This window comes from Lepisosteus oculatus, chromosome 10 (assembly GCF_040954835.1).
Source record: "Lepisosteus oculatus isolate fLepOcu1 chromosome 10, fLepOcu1.hap2, whole genome shotgun sequence".
Taxonomy (NCBI): domain Eukaryota; kingdom Metazoa; phylum Chordata; class Actinopteri; order Semionotiformes; family Lepisosteidae; genus Lepisosteus; species Lepisosteus oculatus.
The window spans coordinates 30252918-30273522 of record NC_090705.1 but is presented as its reverse complement, the minus strand read 5'-3'; the positions used below and the strand labels follow the sequence as shown (position 1 = coordinate 30273522).

Here is a 20605-nt window from a genome sequence, read left to right as displayed (position 1 = left end):
TCTCTGCAGTGCCTTTCTTTCTCGCGCAGAGGTGTTGCCATACCACACTGTGATCCCGTTGGTGTGGACGCTCTCGATGGTGCAGCGGTAGAAGTTCACCAACACATGTAATGGCATCCCCCATCACTTGAGGCACCCCAAGAAAAAAAGGCGCTGCTGAGCCTTCTTCATGATAGAGTCAGTGTTCACAGCCCAGGTTAGATCTTTAGAGATGTGAATTCCCAAAAACCTAAAGCTGGTGACTGTTTCCACTTCCGTTCCATCAATACTGAGTGGGCTGTGAGTGTATGGCCTGTGTCTCCGAAAGTCCACTATTAGCACTTTCGTTTTCTTTATGTTCAAGTCCAGGTTATTGCTATGACACCACCTAAGCAGCTGTACAACTTCATCCATGTAAGTGGACTCGTCATCATCACTGATCAGTCCTATTATAGTGGTGTCATCGGCAAACTTAATGATGCAGTTGTTGCGGTGTCTTGCTGTGCAGTCGTGAGTAAATAGGGAGTACAACCTTGGACTCAGACAGCAGCCTTGTGGGGTTCCAGTGCTCAGGGTGAGTGGTGTTGATGTTTTATTGCCTATCCGCACCACCTGTGGTCTCCAGATCACCAGATTCAGATGTCTTGGGGCATGTATCAGGTTACATCTCTATCATTTACATAGCCTTTGGAACCACTTAAGATACAGTATCAATTAGTCTGCAAGTAGGGCCTGTGTTACTGCCGACTGTGCTTAACAGTGCATATCACTATATTCTGATGATACAATATATTACTGTACTGTATGTAAACAGTCTCTGCTTCATCTATAAATTATTTTGATTAGCTTTGTTTCTCAATCAGGGTATAAAAAAACATTTGACATTCCAAAGAAGACATACCTTTCTTTTATCTTCAATATATATTTAAATCTTGCATACCCATTTTTGCTTGATCAGAAATCCCATGCAGGTAAGCACCCCTTTTCTTCTACACTTTAGAGAAATAAAGGGTCAGCATTTGTGATATAATGACAGTATCAGCAAATGGTCAAGTGCAAAATTAAGTTAAGTCATTGAATGATTTTTGAATGCCAAATTTACGTTGTCAGGTAACCTAGTCCCTATTTCTTTGTTTACACTTTTACCAGGGAGTGTATTGGGCACCTACAAGTACATGTCTTGATCTGCTTAGGTCTTTGAGACAACTTTCCAGTTCTTTATCTGGAACTTTATTCTTTATTCTTTGTTCTTCTTTATTACTTTCACTAATGAAGAACTCACATTTCTGACCTTGAAAGAAGCTAAAACAGGTTTGGTTGGATGGTCTCACTACAGCTTAAAAACATTGGCTTTCCACTGGGAGCCTCTGCATTCTTTCCCCTGTCATCACTGGATCTTCTGTTATCATTGATCTTCTGTTACTCCACTGATCCAGTGAAAGTGGGTACCAGAAATGAAGTAGCCAAATCCTTTCTGCACAGAGCATACAGTATATCATTAATTGTCTAATGCTACTTAGGGCTCTTTGAGTTTGAAACAAACTGCCTGAAATTAATTAAAAGAAGCGTGATCACAAAAATATTTTAGCATTTTTACTATGAATTTCTTATACAGAGAGCAATTCAAAGTCCTAAATGACTTGCATTGTTCTTCTCTTTTGACTCAATAATTTTCTTTATTTATGCAGAAACACATTTGTTTGGAAATCTTTAACCACTATTTTAGCCATTTTTAAAGTATCAGTTAACTCTGATAGATTGGTATTTTGTAGTAGAAAAAACAGATTTTTAGCTTTATGGACATATAGTACAGAACAAATAGTCACCTAATGATTGATCGATTTGATTTTCAAATCTGATGGATTAGCTACTACAACACTTCATATTGGCTGCTCATGTGTTTTTTACTTTGAGCTGTTGTTATCAGGTTATTGAAGTGATCAGTGTGAATTCAGCATTGCTTAATGACAAGTTTTATTCCTTCTCATACAAACTGAAATACATTACTTCAGGAAAAATGGGAGCTGAGTTTCCACTGGAATTGTTTGCACTTCACATCTTGATTGTTTTACTCAGAAGGTTTGGAACAATGGACATAGTGCCGTAGTCATATACAGTACAGTAGCTGTTGTTGGTCCATGAAGCAGGTAAACAGGTAGGAAGACACAGATGATCAAAAATAAAGTCAATGTTAAATCATTAAATGAGCCATATTAAAACATACAGTAAATATTCAGCATTGTCCGTGTCATTCCAGGTGAGGCCCAGCAAGGTCCTCACTGGTTGTTTTTTCATCTTTGTTGTTGACCAGAAACTCTGACCCATAGTCTTAGTCAAAATGGTCTTCTTTGGTGTACACCAGATGGAGATACCATTATTAGACAACTAATCATTAGGGAGTTAATGAATGGTGCCAGTTTGTGATATAGACAGTGGTGTATAAAATAGACCCCTTTCAGTTGCATTCCTAGTCCTTTAAACAGCGGCCCAAAGTGCAAGTTTATTGTCCATTCAAGGATGCCAATACTGTAGTTTATTAGAAATCTTTAATAACACTTAAATCTTCACTTCACTTAAGTGAAATAATATTCCTTGTCATTACAGCAGATAGGTGTTAAGACTTTATGCTGTGTAAAAGATAGACCCTATGCAAAAGTAACTGTTACTGTAACATGCAACTAAGAAAGAGCAATAACCGAGTAATCAGGAGTCCATGAACAAACCCTTACAAACAAAGCTGTAATCACCATGTAAAGCTCTGGGGAACAAACCAAAGACAAAATCCAGAAAACAGGAGTCAAGGAATGCACAGAAATACACAGTCACTGAGAACACAACAGAATCAATGAATAAGTACTGTAGTTAGCTCACAAGGTGAAACCCAATACTGAGCACTGACCTTAAGGCAGACAGTCCTAAAGTATCCAAGAGCTGGGGGTGTTGTGGTGAACAGGTAAAGTGAGTGGTTAAATGACTGATCGAAGTCTATGCCTTCTTAAAGGGGCTTTGGTGTGATTATGTGAAGCTGGTATAATAACAATAGGAATATAAGACGTAAAGGAAGCAAATTTGTACTAGTGCTCAAATGGAGTACCAGTGACTTTTAAAACATACAGTTTGTCCATCTATTTTCTAAATGCTTTATGCAGTAAATGGCCACAGGGGAACCAGAAACTATCCTAAAAAGCAATGGACGCAAGGCTGGTTATAACCTGGATTGCACACCAGTCCATAGCAGGGCGGACACACAGTTTTTCCCAGAAGCCAATTAACCTAGTAGAATGATTTGGACTATAGGAGGAAACTGGAGCACCCAAACATACAAATTCCACACAGATACTGTAGAATCCAATGAATTGAACCCAGATGCCTCAAATTAATATGAAACATAATTGCTAAATGTAAGGATCATACTAAGACATTGTAAAGCAAATATGACTGACATACTGAATTGTTCAATACAGTCATTTATCAACTGTATTGAGGTAATTTCTGGAAACCATATTCATATTCATATGCATGTTTACTATATTATACTTTGATGGTACTAGGTATCAGTTCTATTATATCCTTAGTTTAGCTCAGATTAACATATTTTTAACAAATAAATACAGTACATTATATTCTGCAATAAAAAAAAAATCTTGGATTAAATCAATTTGTAGACATAAAATGAAAACTAATTTAATAAATAGTGGAAAATAATTTGAGGAAACCATATAGTATATGGCTATAAATAGATCCAAATTACATACTGTATATGTATCAGTAAAGGTACACAAATCGTTTTTTGTAAATTAATTTGCAATGGTTTTATGTAAAGTTGAGTGTTACATAACCCTAATAATGTGGTTGAGCTTATTTAGTGTTTCCAAAGAGAGTAAGAATGTACAGTATACAATACCAGTATCAAGTTTTATCATATTCTTATCCTTTAAACATGCATTTGACATTTCTCTTTATGAAAAATATTGCTAATTTTACTGAAGAGCTATTGCATAAACAATCACCCTACTATGTTCTCCTAAATGCAAATACATTTTTTTTCATAACATTATCTATTTAAACTCCTGCTATGGAACAACTGTCCTTAGCAACATAACAGATGCATTTTGTGGTTTCATTGCAGATTGGTACAGATGTCTTGGGTAATTTGTGGTCTTTAATTAGATACCATTCTGAATGCTTTCAAAAGACATTAATAAGGGGAAGGATTATCCTGCTTTCAAGCATTGTTTCATTTGTTTATTTTACATCTCATGTGAAGTGTGGTGTAAATTAGTCAAAAGCACCTGTAGTCCATTATAATGTGACATTAAAATCACCTTATTGCAATAGCATCATTATCCACTATCGTATCACTCCTTCTCTTCCTTTGTTTAACATCAGATAGCACAACAGGGACACCACTATTGCCATTATCAACAACAGCCACAGGAACAGCATTGACAAACTGCACCACGACTACAAGTACAGAAATAACCTTTGGGGCAAGCAAGAAAGAAGGGTCACCAACTGGCAGCAAGGCCTGCCCTCCAATGGAGACAGAGGAAGAAAAAGCTAAACGACTGCTCTATTGCTCTCTATGCAAGGTAGCTGTCAACTCTGCCTCACAGTTGGAAGCACATAACAGCGGTAAGCCATGGCAATTTCTTTTTCTATCTCAGCAGCCCTGTCATTATCTTTCCAGGAACAGGCTTTTATACAAAGATACAGAAAATAGAAATGTGCCACTGCTTACCACCAAGCACTTGCTTTATGAATGTACTTCACAAAAGTTTGCTCCTCATTGCTTTGAAAGTCTAATAAATTAAAGTCACTTGCCAGTGCATTTTAGTTTTACTGGGAACTTGCTTATGTCCTTTCTGGTGAATGATAACAGTTGTTTGTCTCTGTTATATTCTCTGAAACTAGACATGTTTGCTTACTGTATAACTATATACAGCAGTTTGGGTACTGCTGCATTGAATGAGTTTTGTAATGAATCAGCAGTCCAGCCCATCTGTTTTAAAACTAGTGCTGAGGATAAATATGACATATCTTTGAAAACATTTATTAATTAATTAAATTAGCTATAGATTTAGGAATTAAAGGCATGATAGAGTTAGTTAGGTGAAATGGCACCTGTGCTTCATGTGCCTATGTATTGCAGTCAAATTAATGCATGAGAGAAAGTGAGAAAGACACTAATGTGTAGTGAAGGGGCCAATTATCAATTAAAGGTTAGTAAGATGGAAATGTCATTGAAAGAGCAGTTCATACCATTTGCTAGAAAAAAAGATAAAAGGACAAATGTGATGGACCACAACATTAAAATTTCTAAATACATCAAAGAGGTTATTAGGAGTCATAGAAAGGCTGCTTGACTGCCTGTTTTTGTAAACAGTGCATTGAACAATTGATGCAAGAAAAAATAAATCACATATTGGGTTTTAGTTTTTGTAACTTTGCAATATATACTGTACATAGTGACCTGCCTTCATAGGATGATTTATCTTCACTGTGAATTTAACCATCCATGATATTAATCTAATATGGACTATAGCCTAAAATATAAAATATGGATAGTAACCTTAAATGGATATATTGATTGTATACAGTATGTTATAGCTTTGGTATCATATAGTATATGAAAGCATCAGATCACCAAGACTGTAAAACTACTCAAAAAAATAAGTTTTTATTTTCTCCGATTATTTTACAAAATTTCAAGAAATCACTTCTTATGCACTTTTTGATCCACAAATTTTCTATTGTATTCAACGGTATTCATATCATGAATTGCACCAGGAAACCAGCTGCCCAGCCATGTTTTTGAAGCCAATACCCTAGTTTCTTTCAAAAACATCTAGATGAGATCCTTGGATCAATTAGCTACAACCAAACGGGTTAGATGGGCCAAATGGCTTCCTCTCGTTTGTAACCTTTCTTATGTTCTTATGTTCTTATGTAGGACTCTGTGGTGCCCAGGGAGGAAGTTTCAGCCCATTCTGTCTCTCCCAGCAGAGGTATGGCATACGGCAACCAAGTGTTCTTCAATGGAGGGCTATATTACAATCCTACAGGAAACCCTGCTATGACCATACTTATAATTTTATTATAGATGGTGCTGCATGCCATACCTCCAGAATCAATTTTGCTGGAAGAGGTATAGGTCATAAACATATTAACCATTAGCAATAATTCTTACCTATACAGAAAAGTTTCTTTATAGGGTATTGTTAAATTGAAAATGCAGTATAGAAACGGGAAAGTTATTGTGTACCACTTTTCTTTTCAGTTAACATCTGAGGGTTTTAAATTTTCAATACTGTCATAACAGGTACAAAGCACAAGACTATGTTAGAAGCAAGAAGCGGCAGTGGAACAATCAAATCCTTCCCAAGGCCTGGTGTCAAAGGCAAATCTGTTCCAGCTACCAAGGTAGTGACTGGGCTACAGAATAAAACATTTCACTGTGAAATCTGTGACGTGCATGTCAACTCAGAGACACAGCTCAAACAGGTGAGTCTGTAAATTTTCTAATGTGGCAAAGCTACCTTGCCTAAAAACCTGTTTCATTTTTATCTGCTAGTAGTGCAAAAAATGCACTGTATAGTTTTTTCAATAACCTTCAACAAAGGTTATGTTTGTTTCTGGTGGATTTGGATGACTGCTGTTTAAATGAACAAGAAGGAAGTTTTAATTAACAAGCATGAGATTTGTTACCCTTTTTGTCTATTCATCAATATAGCGTCACTTGAAGAATATGAACTTCTAAAGTAAATTTTATATTATGAAAAGGGATTAAAAGAAAAGGAGTGAATTTAAAACAGAGACATCACTAGTCCTTAAAGGAAGATGGAAATGTTCAGTTGCAAGAGAAAGCTGAAATATTGAAGTTATCTTTCTGTCATGTGGTGTGATTTATCTTATAAAACATCTTGAATCTTGAGATTCTGAAAGAAAATAAAATACTGAAATCTGACAAAAGGAAAGCTAGCATGATATTTATATGAGCAAAAAAAAACAATCTGCTCTTCATTACAGCATAGTAGTGTCTTATTACAGAGGAAAAATTGACTAACATTGTAAAGTGTGTGTCACCCTATTAACACATTCATTATTGTTTGGTAAATTTCCACTACACTGAGCTAGTTTTAAGCCTAACACTATACCTTACCTTAGTGAAAGATATTTTATATATTCTTTCCATCAAGTCCTTTATCTTTATCAAGTATTTTTTCTTCCTTTTAGCACATTAGCAGTAGAAGACACAAAGACAGAGCTGCTGGAAAACCCCCCAAACCCAAATACAGTCCTTATAATAAATCCCAAAGAGGAACGACTGCACAATCAGTAAGTGTATGTCTCATTCAACATAATTGCTAGCTTTCTTTATATAATTTTGGTATCCTGTGAAAAGAAGATACAAAGTAGTATAAAAACATGAATTACAAATACTTATATATTAAATTACAAGTATAATTTTACAATTTAATTTCAAATTTAAAATATTAATTTTGTAAGGATACAAATATTGCTAACTTATAAATAACTTTCCATCTACCAATACAGAAATATATTTGTTTGCTGGATACTTTTTTCCAATGGAAAAATGGAAGCATGGAGATATTCCAGGTGACTCCAAAATAGGGTTATTTTCCTTCAATTGGAGAGAAGAACCTGGAGGTTAGACAGTTATTAGGTTAATTCAAACACAATTTCACTGATATTCAAAAGTAAAATTTTTTTGTTTATGTTATTACGTTACTGTTATTGCTATTGTGTAACTGTCTATTGTCTTATCTTCTGTCCTATTTATAAACTGCACCTGAGTGACTAATGAGAAACACTTTTCATTATACTATGCACCTGTGTAAATTTAATGACAATAAAGTTGAATTGAATTGAATTGAATTGAACTAATGTTCAATAACTATTAACAGATAAACTGGGGGAGTAAACATTGAATTACATTTTTCACTAGAATCAATATTGTTTTTACTGAAATTCCTTGAAAATCTGCCTGTAATCATGTGGCACAGGGAGCGTATCTACTGTAGGTAATCTTCCTCTAAAACGAAAAGAAAATGGGATGGTTTGTACAATGAGCAGTCCAAAATTGTATGTATCCTACAACATACACATAAATTCATTTCTATAATTTAAAGAACATAAAGACTTAAATAACCCAGAGTTTGAATAAAAAGTTAATATTCCACACTGACAGTCTGTCCATCTGCTGAGGGTGGAAGAGATACCATGAAATGCAAAACAGAGAAAAGAACAGGCTTGCTGAGTGTGGGACTGATTTCAATTGGAATTGATTAATGGAAGTCATTACTCAACCCCCTGACTCTCACTGATGTTTTATCATTAGAGTCTAATCTATACAAATGGTAATTAAAAAAAAAGATATACTTAGTCTATGCCTTTTTATTTTGGGTTTTTTTTTCTTCCCCCACAGGTAAAGCTTGCTTTGAGGAAGGAAATAGGGAAGCCATTGCCAGCCAGAATATTACCGAATCACATAGCTGCTGCTGCAGCAGCTGCAGCAGTAGCTGTTGGCTCTCCCTTCTCCTTGCGCTCCCCTGCTGGAACTCTCTTTCAGACTCAACCTCTGCCCCCAGGATTACTACGGCCTGCCCCCGGACCCATCCGAACACCTCACACATCTGTTCTGTTCGCTCCATACTGATCCAGCTGTAGCCTGATACAGACTCTTACATTATAAAGTACTGCAATAATTTAAAGTGAAACCAGGGAACTATGCAGCGTTATTTCTATAGGAACAAAAGGCATTAGGAGAGATCAGAGTCTATATTTGTTGGGATTTCACAATTGTACGGGTGATGTAGTGTTTATCAGAAACAATTCCTTATTAGGTTTTAAAGAAAAATAAGTCATAGATTTAGAATGGTTAAAATTAATTTGTGATTGTGCTGTCTGCACTATTATTTCCTGCCCCGTTGTCTTCAATGAGTTAGGAAGCAGTACTATGCGTGTCATTGGGCATTAGCTTTGCATTGTATTTAAGTGTATACTTCCATTCTGTATTCTCAAGTATAAGAAGAACACTGTGAACACCACGCATATTATTCCTAAAGCCAATACAGCAGTTTGCTGGGAAATATTTATTGGATCAATGAATACAAGATCAACAAAAATAGAAATGGTAAGCATTAGTGAGGTGCTTGTCTGTGCAATTAGTTTAATGTGTTAAAGATGATCAAATGTAAAATAAACAAGTCCTACTTTGTTAACAGTAAATGAATGATCAATATCCCATTCACCAAACATTTCACAAAAAAATGCCAAGCAGTGATGGTGACAAATACAAATATTAGTGGATACAAAATGTTCTGCAGAGACAGAAAAAAGGAAAGCATTTGAAGTGTAGCAATATATAACAAAAACATAATTCAGTAACAGGTCCAGATCTGTGAAAAACTATTTGAATTAATCTTATCAGAGCTTCTTGTGGGTCTTTGTGATATTCTGTATAAAGGGAGTCTGAGTAAACAAATAACACCAAAGTTTGCTTGTTTAATTTATTTAATAAACAAAGTCATCCAATATCCAATGTCCCCGTGTGAAAAAGGTAATGCCAACTTGGCTAGTCTCTAGCCATTTGTGGCTTTTCTAATATCTATTGCTGGTTTCAGATCCTGACACAAATTTCCATGGGGTTCAGGTTTGGAATTTGACTTGGCTATTCCAAAACATTGAATTTCTTCTTCTTCGTCCATTCTCTTGTATGTTTGGGATTATTGTCTTGCTGCATGGCCCAATTGCACTACAGCTTCAACATGATCTCCTCTTCAATGGAAGTTCATTCAGGTCTTGAGGCATCCATGACAATACCAAAACCATGTTTGGTACTGTATTTTATTGTTGCTCAGTGTTATTTTTAAGTGAGGAATGGTTTCCATCTTGCTACTCTTCCAAGAATCCCGTTTTTATCTTGTACTTTTATGATTGCAGAGTCATTAACATTCACTTTAGCCACAGCAAAAGAAACCTGCAGGTACCTGAATATTGTTCTGGGATTTTTTGGGACTTCCTGGATGATTTTACAATGCGTTTTTGGACTGATTTTAACAGGACAACCAAACTTTTGTTCTAAATCTTCTCCATTTCAATGTCTCTGTTTGAGGATTGGTGGTGCTCCAGAGTGTTAGAAATGTTTTTGTTACCGCTTCCAGAGTGATAGGCATCAATGACCTTTTTTCTGAGGTCTTCAGGAATATATTTTGAAATACTGTGATGATGAGAGCCAATGTTTGTGAGCTCTTTAATAGATTAGGGTTGACCAAAATTTGCCCTGATTGTTTAATGAATTATTCACATGTGTCCCTAATTCTTTAATTGAATTGGTTGAACTAGGGGGGCTCAAACTTTATCACATAGGGCTATTGAATGTTGGATGAATGTTTATGAAACACATAAAATAAGCACCAAACTATGTTTTATTTGTTTACAAGGCTCCCTTAACATTTCACTAGGAACCATACGACACTGATAAAATTCATTGGTGATAATATCGAACATTTCAGAACATCTGAAAGATGGCAAATTCTTTTTAATGGAACTGTATGTTGCCTGGATAAAACATGTTCTTGGGATCTATTTGTGTCAGGCCTATGAATGGTATTTAAAGGTCTTGGTGTTAAGAGCATGTTTTAAACCACCACATTCAGATATCAATTATAATCTAATCTTACTATAATAATTAAATGAAAAATGTGTAAAGGAAAAAGCAATTATTTGAGATTTTAGTTTTCCACTAGACTGGGTAATGTCTTCAGAGATATCAGAAGATCAAAGTGAAATGGTAAACATGGTTAATGACTGATATCCTCACACTGTTTTCCACAGCTTCTACAAGAGCTATTACCAGTATTTTTAATCTAGAAAGAGATTAAAGAGAACTACAGTATAAGTGTTTGTAAAACAGTATCCTGTGAGGTATATTTTGAATTTTTACAGGTTTATAATTTTCTGAAAGCAGACTAAATAGGATAGGACAGAATGGATAGGGAATCAACAGAGAATGGATGGCAACACAGTATTCTATTAGATTATTCTGTTAGAGGCAAATAACAGATTCACCCCAAAACATAGTACAACAGATTGAGAAATCAGTGTCCCACTATGTTTAATAAACCAATTAAGAAAAGAGAAGTAGAAAGAAACCACTTCATGAAAAGATACAGATACAGCATCCGATAAAGAATTTGACTACGATAATTTGATTACCTGAAGCACAAGTGAGTAGAGGATATTAGGAGAAGCTGACAGATATATAAAATACAATTGCATTAGAGACTAAAATAGTGTTTTTCGACATTAAACTGCAAAAGAACAGTAAACAATAAAGTAAAGTGTGTCTGCTATAATAGCAAATGTCCCAATACAAATGATGAAAAGAATAAAAGGGAGACAGTAGCTAATATATTTAATTATTATTTTATGTTTTATACTTGATGAATACCAAGGAAGTAATTGACAACATCCCTCAGTATGATCAAAGACAATGTTCTACAATAAACTCTATGAGCAATAAAAAGGCAGAAGTGGTACAGGTGATGGAAGCATTTAAGGAAAACAAATCTTTATAGAGTCTAATGGTATTCTACCAGTTGTATGTAAGGAAAAAATATGTTATTCATAGAATGTTAATAGAGGATTTTAGCAGTCTCTCAGGATAGGGGTAATATTCATTGACTGGAAAATTGGCAATGTAGCATGCATCCATAAAAAAGTGACAAAATCAAATCTACTTATTAAAGACCGGTAAGTCTTAAGTCTATTTCATGTAATGTTATGAGAACTATAAATAGAAAATCTGTATGACAAAAGGATTCTAGGGGATAGTCAAAAAACATTCAGGAATAATACAGTATGTCTTCTTTAACATATCAATTTTTTTTAACAAGTATTAAAAAATTGATAGAATCAGAGCATATCTTATGGTACAGAATCACCTTTTGAAAAGGCTGTTAATAAAGAAAATAAATTCTTAAGCATTTATGGTAATGTAATACTTACGATTGAGAAGTGATAAATGACAAGAGACTCAGGAAGATAGTCAGGATCCACAACTCACAATTTGGATTCTCAGCGGGGGAAAGCACAACAGATGCCATTTTTGTGATGAGACAGTTACAGGAGAAGACACTAGAAAAAGGGAAAAATCTGTATGTGGCCTTTCTGGACTTGGAGAAGGCATATGACAGTATGCCCAGAGAGGTGGTGTATTGGTGCTTGAGGAAGAAAGGAGTACCAGAAAGCATGGTGAAGTTAGTTCAAGCAACCTATAGAGATGCAACTACGAAGATGGTAACACAAAGGGGAGAGACAAAAGAGTTTGAAATCACAGTTGGAGTACACCAAGGATCAGCACTAAGTCCTTTCCTTTTCATAAACATTATTGACTCACTGACAGAGGAGGTAAGAACAAAAGAGCCTTGGGAACTCATCTTTGCTGATGATGTGGCACTGATGGCAGATTCAGAAGTAGAACTACAGGAGAAAGTGTTTAAATGGCAGAGGAGTCTGGAAAAGGGTGGACTGAAAATGAATGCAGAAAAATCTGAAATAATGGTAATGGAGAGAAGAGGAGATACTATGACCAATGTTGAGGAGACAAATGGAGGAAAACTGAAACAAGTTGAGGCTTTAAATACCTTGGATCAAAACTGGGAAAGGGAGGAGAAACACTGGAGGCAGTAAAACAAAGAGTGAAAGCTGGATGGAACAAGTGGAGAGAAATAACTGGAATAATCTGTGACAGGAAAATTCCTAGAAAGTTAAAGTGCAACATGTACAAGACTGTGATTAGACCTGTACTACTATATGGAGCTGAATGCTTGGCAGTTGGAAAGAGGGAAGAGAACATGATGAGAAGAACTGAAATGAGGATGCTGAGATGGATTCTGCAGATTTCAGTGAAGGATAAGATCAGAAATGAAGAAATCTGTAGACGAATTCTGTAGGGTGGTGGATGTGGTTGAGAAGATGCAAGAGGCGAGGTTACGGTGGTATGGACATATGATGAGGAGGGACGTTGAGGAAGTAACAAAGAGGGTAATGGAATTTGAGGTGGAAGGTAACAGAGGAAGAGGCAGGAGGTATGTGAAGTGAGTGAGGAAGATGTGCTCGACAGAGACAAGTAGAGAAGAGCAACCAAAGTAGCTGACACCAGGACAGTCTGGGACTAAGGCTGTGAAAAAGAAGAAGAAGAAGAGAAGTGATAAATGTATATAACAGACAGAATGGATAATAATTATATTATTTTTGCATATTATATTTTTGAAGTTCTATAGAATTTTTCATCCCAAAGAATCTCATAGTGCTTATATAATGACATGAACTCATTTCATCCTCCACTGATGGCCATATCTACCAATACAGTAGGTGATTCAGAGCAGCCATTGTATTTCAGTACCCCTGCGATACAGCATGAAATGTAAAAAAGCAAGAAGAAAATACTTCACAGACTGAATTAAGAAAGATTTCGGTGAATGCCTGGATGTAATTCCACAGTGAAATTAAGACACTGGGGTTAATATCCCTATTGTAAAAAAAAAACACTTCTAGGGGATATTTAATAATCAAATAGTGAAGATGCTGGTTTAATATCTCATACAAAAGAATGTAACTGCCTTACATCATCTTACCAGGGTATAAGTTTGGAAATTCTGAGAGAGAAGAGGGCCATTAATACTACTTACAGCAGCAAACTTATCTTACTTTGAGGTTTCCCATTCCTGCACTGACTAGACCCAGCCTGGCTTAGCTTCTGAGATCTGTTCAGATCGGGTTAGAAGGTAGAAAAGGTGCAGTTTAATCAATATTAAATGTCTTTTTTTCAAAGGTTTAAACAAAATCACTGTTATCCAATGACATTGATAAAAGTCTTTGCCAGTGTGTTTAAATTACTGTAGTATCTTTACAATTATACATACTGTACTGTAATTTACAGCATACTGGTTTTCAATAAAGTTTAAATTGATTTGAATCAACCTTTTGTTTGACTGCCAGCTTCTTGAAGATTTTTAAGACTTAATTAGTTTCTGTTTGACAGCCAAGAGACTTTATTAAAATAAAAAATAAGAAAAAAGAAAGTTATATATATATAATTAAAGATACTAAAGAATGTCAGAATCTAAGAAATACAATGAAAGGAGGCTATGCTCAATTCCTAATACAAGAAATTGTACTGTATATGTCCAATAAAGTGATCTTATCTTATAGTCTCAGGGACTGAACATAAGAGGGATTTCCTTTTTCTAGCTGTGACATAGCTCTAGGAGAGTGTGTAAATGTCTTTTTTTAAGAGCCAACAGAAAGATAACGTTCTTGAGTATGTCCCTGAGTGAACAAATGAAGTACAGAATAGCAATTGTAGACTGCATCATGAAATTAGATTAGATGTCTGGCTCTAGAAAATTAGATATCTGACTATAGACTTCATCATACTGTGGTGAAACAATGAGGGAAAGGTGGGTAAAATGGCCACTCTTTCAATGAATACTACAGACACCAGTCTAACTCAAGGCCACAGAAACACCAAATATGACTTTGATAGGTGAGCAATCAAACTCTCAATTACACCCAGGGGGCTGACCTTCCTAAAACTGTTATTACAGCAATAGTGCCATCAATAATATCCCTTTGTTTTTCAACAAAGTAATGTTTGTCCTCACATGACAAGGGTCACAAGACTTTCACATTCAATCTGTCATCAATTTCATGCTTTAGCCCAGTGAAATTAAACCTTCCTAGCACCTGCGTGACATGTTTAGTAGACGCGTATGTCAACATCACCTACAACCCAATAACACTTTTAATCTGGCACTTGCTTAACAAAGAAACATTCCTGCTTTGTATGGTTTAAAATTATTCTTCCTAGACTAGAGTAATGAGACGATGATGTACTTTAGGATTCACCAGGCATTTACAGAGCAAGACTAACTCAATGCTGTTTTGACTGCACCGGTGGATTCATATTTCAAATAAAATATAATCCTGGTTCATATTTATTTTTTTACTGTAGTCAAATACAAATTACTTTTGAGTAATCTGCAATTTAACATTTGAAATGTTCATTTTCTGTCTAAATTTGTTTTTAAAGTAGCAGGTCTATGTTGGTTGCACTTTTTTATTTAAATGTTGTAGTAAACCCTTTGAAAGTGTTTTCATAACAGTTTACACTTTAATGTTTATTTTTGGTTTATCACAAGTATTATAGGTTAATTTTCAACTTTGTTTCCCATCCTTTCCAGACTAGGTTGTTTATACTTACAAAATGTATTACACTACTGCAGATTCATAACTTTATATTCAGTAAAGTACACAACAAATGTTTCTTTAAGTAATAAAAAAGAGGAATTTATGAAGTTGCTAGAAATCTAATCCCAGAAGATTGACTTTTGGACAAGTATTTAGAATAACATTGTATGCATCTGTGTTTTCTGTGGATTACGGATTAGAGGGCAATAGTAGTTTTGGAAGCCATTAGAAGGGATAGACTTGTTCACCATTATACTGTACACTCACAGCTTCAATAAGTATATGAAATTAAGGATTTTCCCCTCCAAGGTATAGTTTGACATTGTTATCAGGAACAAGTAAAAGGTTATTCCTTGCTGAAAGGAAAAGAACAGAGACACAATGGTTTGGCCATGGAACCTTCTTCAGGTATCAATTTTATCATTAGTCACACTTTTAAATGTAGTATTTCTCTAGGAAAGTAGTATTTACTTGACCTGTTATTCAAATTCAAATGTGAACGCTTAATTGTAAACAAGTAAGTTTTACTGTGACAAATTTGTTACAATATGATTTGTTACAATAGACTGGCTTCCCATCCAGGGTGTATCCTGCCTTGTGCCCATTTCTTGCTGGGGTAGGCTCCAGTATCTCCATGACCATGAGATTTATGGGTCTTCTATGGCAGTAAATTGCATTATGCTATGTCCCTACATTATGTGTATAAAAGTCCTCAAATATTCCCTATGTAGCGGTGAGGCTTATTAATAAGGCAGAGTTAAGTGTTTCTGAGCTTTCCCAATTAAGGCCTCATTTCTCTGTTCAACTCTGTGGTGCAGCCACAGAGAAACCATGCAGGCTGATTTAGGGTTCCTTTGATAAAAGACAGCTCCCAAAGGGGGATGCACTTAGCTAAGCCTGGCTATCATGATCAATGGTCATCCATTGGCGCCTATCTGTTTAGGGAGTGCCAGTTGGACATCTGGACTGCATTACTAAGTGTCAGGAGTAAGTGACTCATATCTCACCTTGATCAACCAATCAGGGACTGGTAGGGCCGAGTAACCCACGTGGGACTCTGATGCCCATGGAACTTTCAGCCAATCAATGAGCTGAAGTTCCTCCAGGTAAAAACAGGCAACACAGAGAGCCTGTGAGATTCAGATTCAGATTCAGATTCAGATTCGGGAAGATTCAGTAAGATTCTGGAGAGGATTCTGTGGACTGTTCTAAAGGGAATTCAAAGGAGAATTCCAGGGCAGGACGGCCCAGGAGCAGAAGGCTCCCAAGGGCAGGACATTCTCGCAGCGCGCCTCCTGACCATCCTGAGACTCAGCCCGGACAACCACGGAACGGCCAGTGTGTCCGAGTGCCAGAACTTTCCTTTGTTCTAAGAGTCTAGAGTGGAGGTTGCCAGAGAGTAACCAGCAGCAGGCCTCGTGAACAGGTCGGAACTGTGGACAGCTGAATCACTATTCAGAACTAGCTCTTCATCAGGAACGAACCGGTCCTCTTCCTGACTTGCTGGGACCCACAGTCATCTTTTCTCCTGTGCACAAACTTTGCTAGTTAAAGCCAACAGTTACTGGGACAATTATTAATTGTAGCAGTAAATCACAAAATGATTCTTTTGATGGCTTTAGAATCCAACCATGCGATATAACTCAAACAACGCACACACACAGGTACTAATACACGAGGATACATTTATTAATACATAGAATATGCATTAAACCTAACAGATCTTATCGAGAGAGTTATCAGAATACAAAAGGTATATATTCAGTCAGTTACAAAGAGTTACATATATCAAGAGGACATACGTTCAGTATATCATTCATTTAGACCGTTTCGTAATTGAACTTGGTTACAACTTCTACATTAGATACTCAAAACAAGTACATAACTCTTAGGAATTAAATTGATATCAACTGGTTGGGATAACAATTGAATTCTCAAGCAGTAATGCAGTGAAGTTGAATACTCATCCAATCTTTGGGGATTCAGATCTCCTGCGGGCACAAAGAAACAGTTGCAGGCTGTTGCTGTCCAATCCACGCTCTCTGGCTGCGTGCCAGGCTGTGCTGTGCGGCTTGCGACGGTGCGCTGCTGATGCTCACTGACCGGCTAGTTAGTGTTGGCTTTAACTAGCAAAGTTTGTGCATAGGAGAAAAGATGACTGTGGGTCCCAGCAAGTCAGGAAGAGAACCTGTTCGTTCCTGATGAAGCGCTAGTTCTGAATAGTGATTCAGCTGTCCACAGTTCTGACCTGTTCACGAGGCCTGCTGCCCTTGCTAACCTCGGGTGGATCCTCTGGTTACTCTCTGGCAACCTCCGCTCTAGACTCTAAGAACAAAGGAAAGTTCTGGCACTCGGACACACTGGCCGTTCCGTGGTTGTCCGGGCTGAGTCTCAGGATGGTCAGGAGGCGCGCTGCGAGAATGTCCTGCCCTTGGGAGCCTTCTGCTCCTGGGCTGTCCTGCCCTGGAATTCTCCTTTTTCCCTTTAAAAAAGTCCACAGAATTCTCCACAATTCTCTCAGGCTCTCTGTGTTGCCTGTTTTTACCTGGAGGAACTTCAGCTCGTTGATTGGCTGAAAGTTCCATGGGCATCTGAGTCCCACGTGGGTTACTCGGCCCTACCAGTCCCTGATTGGTTGATCAAGGTGAGATATGAGTCACTTACTCCTGACACTTAGGAATGCAGTCCAGATGTCCATCTGGCACTCCCTAGACAGATAGGCGCCAATGGATGACCATTGATCATGATAGCCAGGCTTAGCTAAGTGCACCCCCCTTTGGGAGCTGTCCCTTATCGAAAGAAAACATCTTTAAATCAGCCTGCATGAATAGTTTCTCTGTGGTATCACCACAGAGATGAACAGAGAGATGAGGCCTCATTTGGGAAAGCACAGAAACACTTAATTCTGTCTTATTAACAAGCATTGCCGCTACACTGATCAGCCTAATTATCATGGTATGAACAAATGTGATGATATTGTTGTTACTGTGTTTGGCTGACCAGTCATAAGTGAAGAATGAATACAGTCTGGGATTGAGGCAGCAGCCTTGAGGGGTTCCAGTGTTCAGAATCAGTGTACAAGAGGTTTTGTTGCCTATCTTTACCACCAGTTTCCTGTTAGATATGGTAAATCCAGTAAGCAGTTACAGATAAAGTTACAGAGGCCAAGATCTTTAATTTTAATTAATTCCAATTACTCCCCTCAGAACACAAATATGGATTGCCCTATTTAAAAACAAACAGGTTCGAGTTATCATTTATACCTATGGCCATAACCGTTGCTTAACAGCTGATTCTTTTGTTCATGTGTATTGTTTGCTTTCTTTAGTCTTCTACTGTAAAGCAAATTGCCCCTCGGGGATAATACAGAAACTCTCTTAAAATAGCATTGGGCAGAACTGTAATCCGGAAAAAGCATCCTTTAATAAGTGCCCCACTTGTCAAATTGTTCAAGGATAACACATGGGGACAGAGATATGGCATCATCCACTGATCTGTTAGTTTCTTATGCAAACTGGTCTGGGTCTAAAGAAACCAGAGTAATATAATCATTTGTTATTCATTACTAACTTTTCTAAACACTTCATAGTCCCAGAAGTGAGTGCCACTGGATGGTTGTCATTCAGGCATGTTTACATTGGCTTTCTTGGGTAGTTACAGTATTTATTTTTTTCCTTTTCATGTTGGTACAACAGACAGGTGTGGTGAGAAGTGAAAAATGTCTGCAGATACAAAAGTTAATTGATCTGCAAGGGTTTTGAGGATTTGGGATGAAATGCCACATGGGCCAGCTGCTTTGTGGGGTTTTACTTACATGTTATGTGTGTATTGTGTTTGAGCACAAAATCCCCTGATTTACTGGGAAACTTGATGGCAGGCTCAGTGTTTTGAGCCTCAAAATAGGTATAAAAGTTATTCAGCTCATCTGGTATTGAAGTGGCAGTGGTAGCGATTTCACCGATATTCACTTTATAGTTGGTGTATAAAAATAAATTCAGACAGGATGATATAATGTGCATTAGAAAAGACTTACAGGCTCACTGACCATTTTATTACCCTTTTCATTAGATTGGGGTATGCTAGGCATGAAGCAGGTAAACAGGCATACAAAGAGAAAGCAGACATTCTGTGGATAGAGGAAGAAGGAAACAGCAGGAGAGGGTGAACCTGGGTTCAAAGGGGAGAGGTTATGGGGATAGTCCAATACTTGGGGATGCTTAAAAATAATTAATTAATAATTGCTTACACTTATTTAAAGCTTTTCTGGACACTCCACTTAAAACGCTTTACAGGTAATGGTACTAATTAACCACTAATGATACTGTAACGCATATGGCCACCATTGCGGGTTGTTCGAGCTGGCTTACCAGTGGTGGGGGGCCAACCGGAGATGGCAGAGACGAGAGCATGTACCCACATGAACCCGAGAGCGCTACATTGGTGTCAGGCGTGGGATGGGATAGGCCTCCGCCGAGGACAGTGAATTAAGCAGGGGAGAATGTAACACATACAGCCACCTTTGCGGGTTGTTCGAGCCGGCTTACCAGCGCGGTGATGTCACCGCCCTTCCCAGTAAATAGCAGGGACTGCAGTGTTCAGGCTGAAGGGAGTTTTTTCTTTAGCGCAACTGGCTGCGTTCCTGTTGAGTGACGCCGGAGGCCTGGCGTCAAGTCCCCATCAGTGGGGGCGGGTCCAACCTGAGGCAGCAGCAATGGTGCATACCCACATTAACCCGAGAGCACAATACAATCCATTCAGAAGAGGTTTTCCAATAGTGTCTGGGACTCTTCCTCCCTGCAGGAGGAGATAAGATGGCTAATAGGAAGACCATTGGCAAAAAAAGCCATACAGATGGATAAAAACACAGAGAGAAGGAAAGTGGAAAGGTCACATTCTCCAGAGGAATTACTGTATGCATGTATGCATATAGGGAACACCCATCATAACCTTATACTCCTCATGGCAAGGATGATGGAAACCATCTTCCTTGCTTAATTTTAAAAATTCTGTGGTTCTTCTTTCCCCTGTTTTGAAGAATTTGGACCAATTACATATTTAAATTTATAATAGAAAGAAAATGGCCGCCTATTAAATACAACACTGGATCATAGAAAATATGAGCCCTCTTTTTAGTCTTTGTGTTTCTAGCACCTTCCATTTAGTTTTATCTTAACATTCCTGTATACTGGGTCCACTTCGTGAAGAAAGTCTGGTCTCCATATAGTCCTCAAGATTTCATTCCTTTCAGTGATCCCTTCATACATTGTAGATTGTGAATCAGACCCTGGAATTATGCAATTATTACGACTTGCAGTTTGATGAAAGCACTATTTTTTATTCATCTTGC

At 37.2% G+C, this 20605-nt stretch overlaps 1 protein-coding gene across 8 annotated transcripts in view; it reads left to right on the top strand.

Annotated features, from left to right (window-relative positions):
* The window catches only part of znf385d (zinc finger protein 385D), a 279058-nt gene extending 265070 nt beyond the window's left edge, over nt 1-13988 (top strand). For 7 of the 8 annotated variants that reach the window (XM_069195072.1, XM_069195074.1, XM_069195076.1 and 4 more), the window contains 4 exons: nt 4369-4614; nt 6302-6483; nt 7216-7317; nt 8429-13988. In XM_069195072.1, coding sequence (XP_069051173.1) covers nt 4369-4614; nt 6302-6483; nt 7216-7317; nt 8429-8659 — 761 coding nt within the window. In that variant the 3' untranslated portion in view covers nt 8660-13988. Of the gene's footprint in view, nt 1-4368; nt 4615-5932; nt 5988-6301; nt 6484-7215; nt 7318-8428 lie in introns of those variants that run through there. The other variant, XR_011190740.1, reaches the window with a different exon arrangement.
* The last annotated feature ends 6617 nt before the right edge of the window (nt 13989-20605 follow it).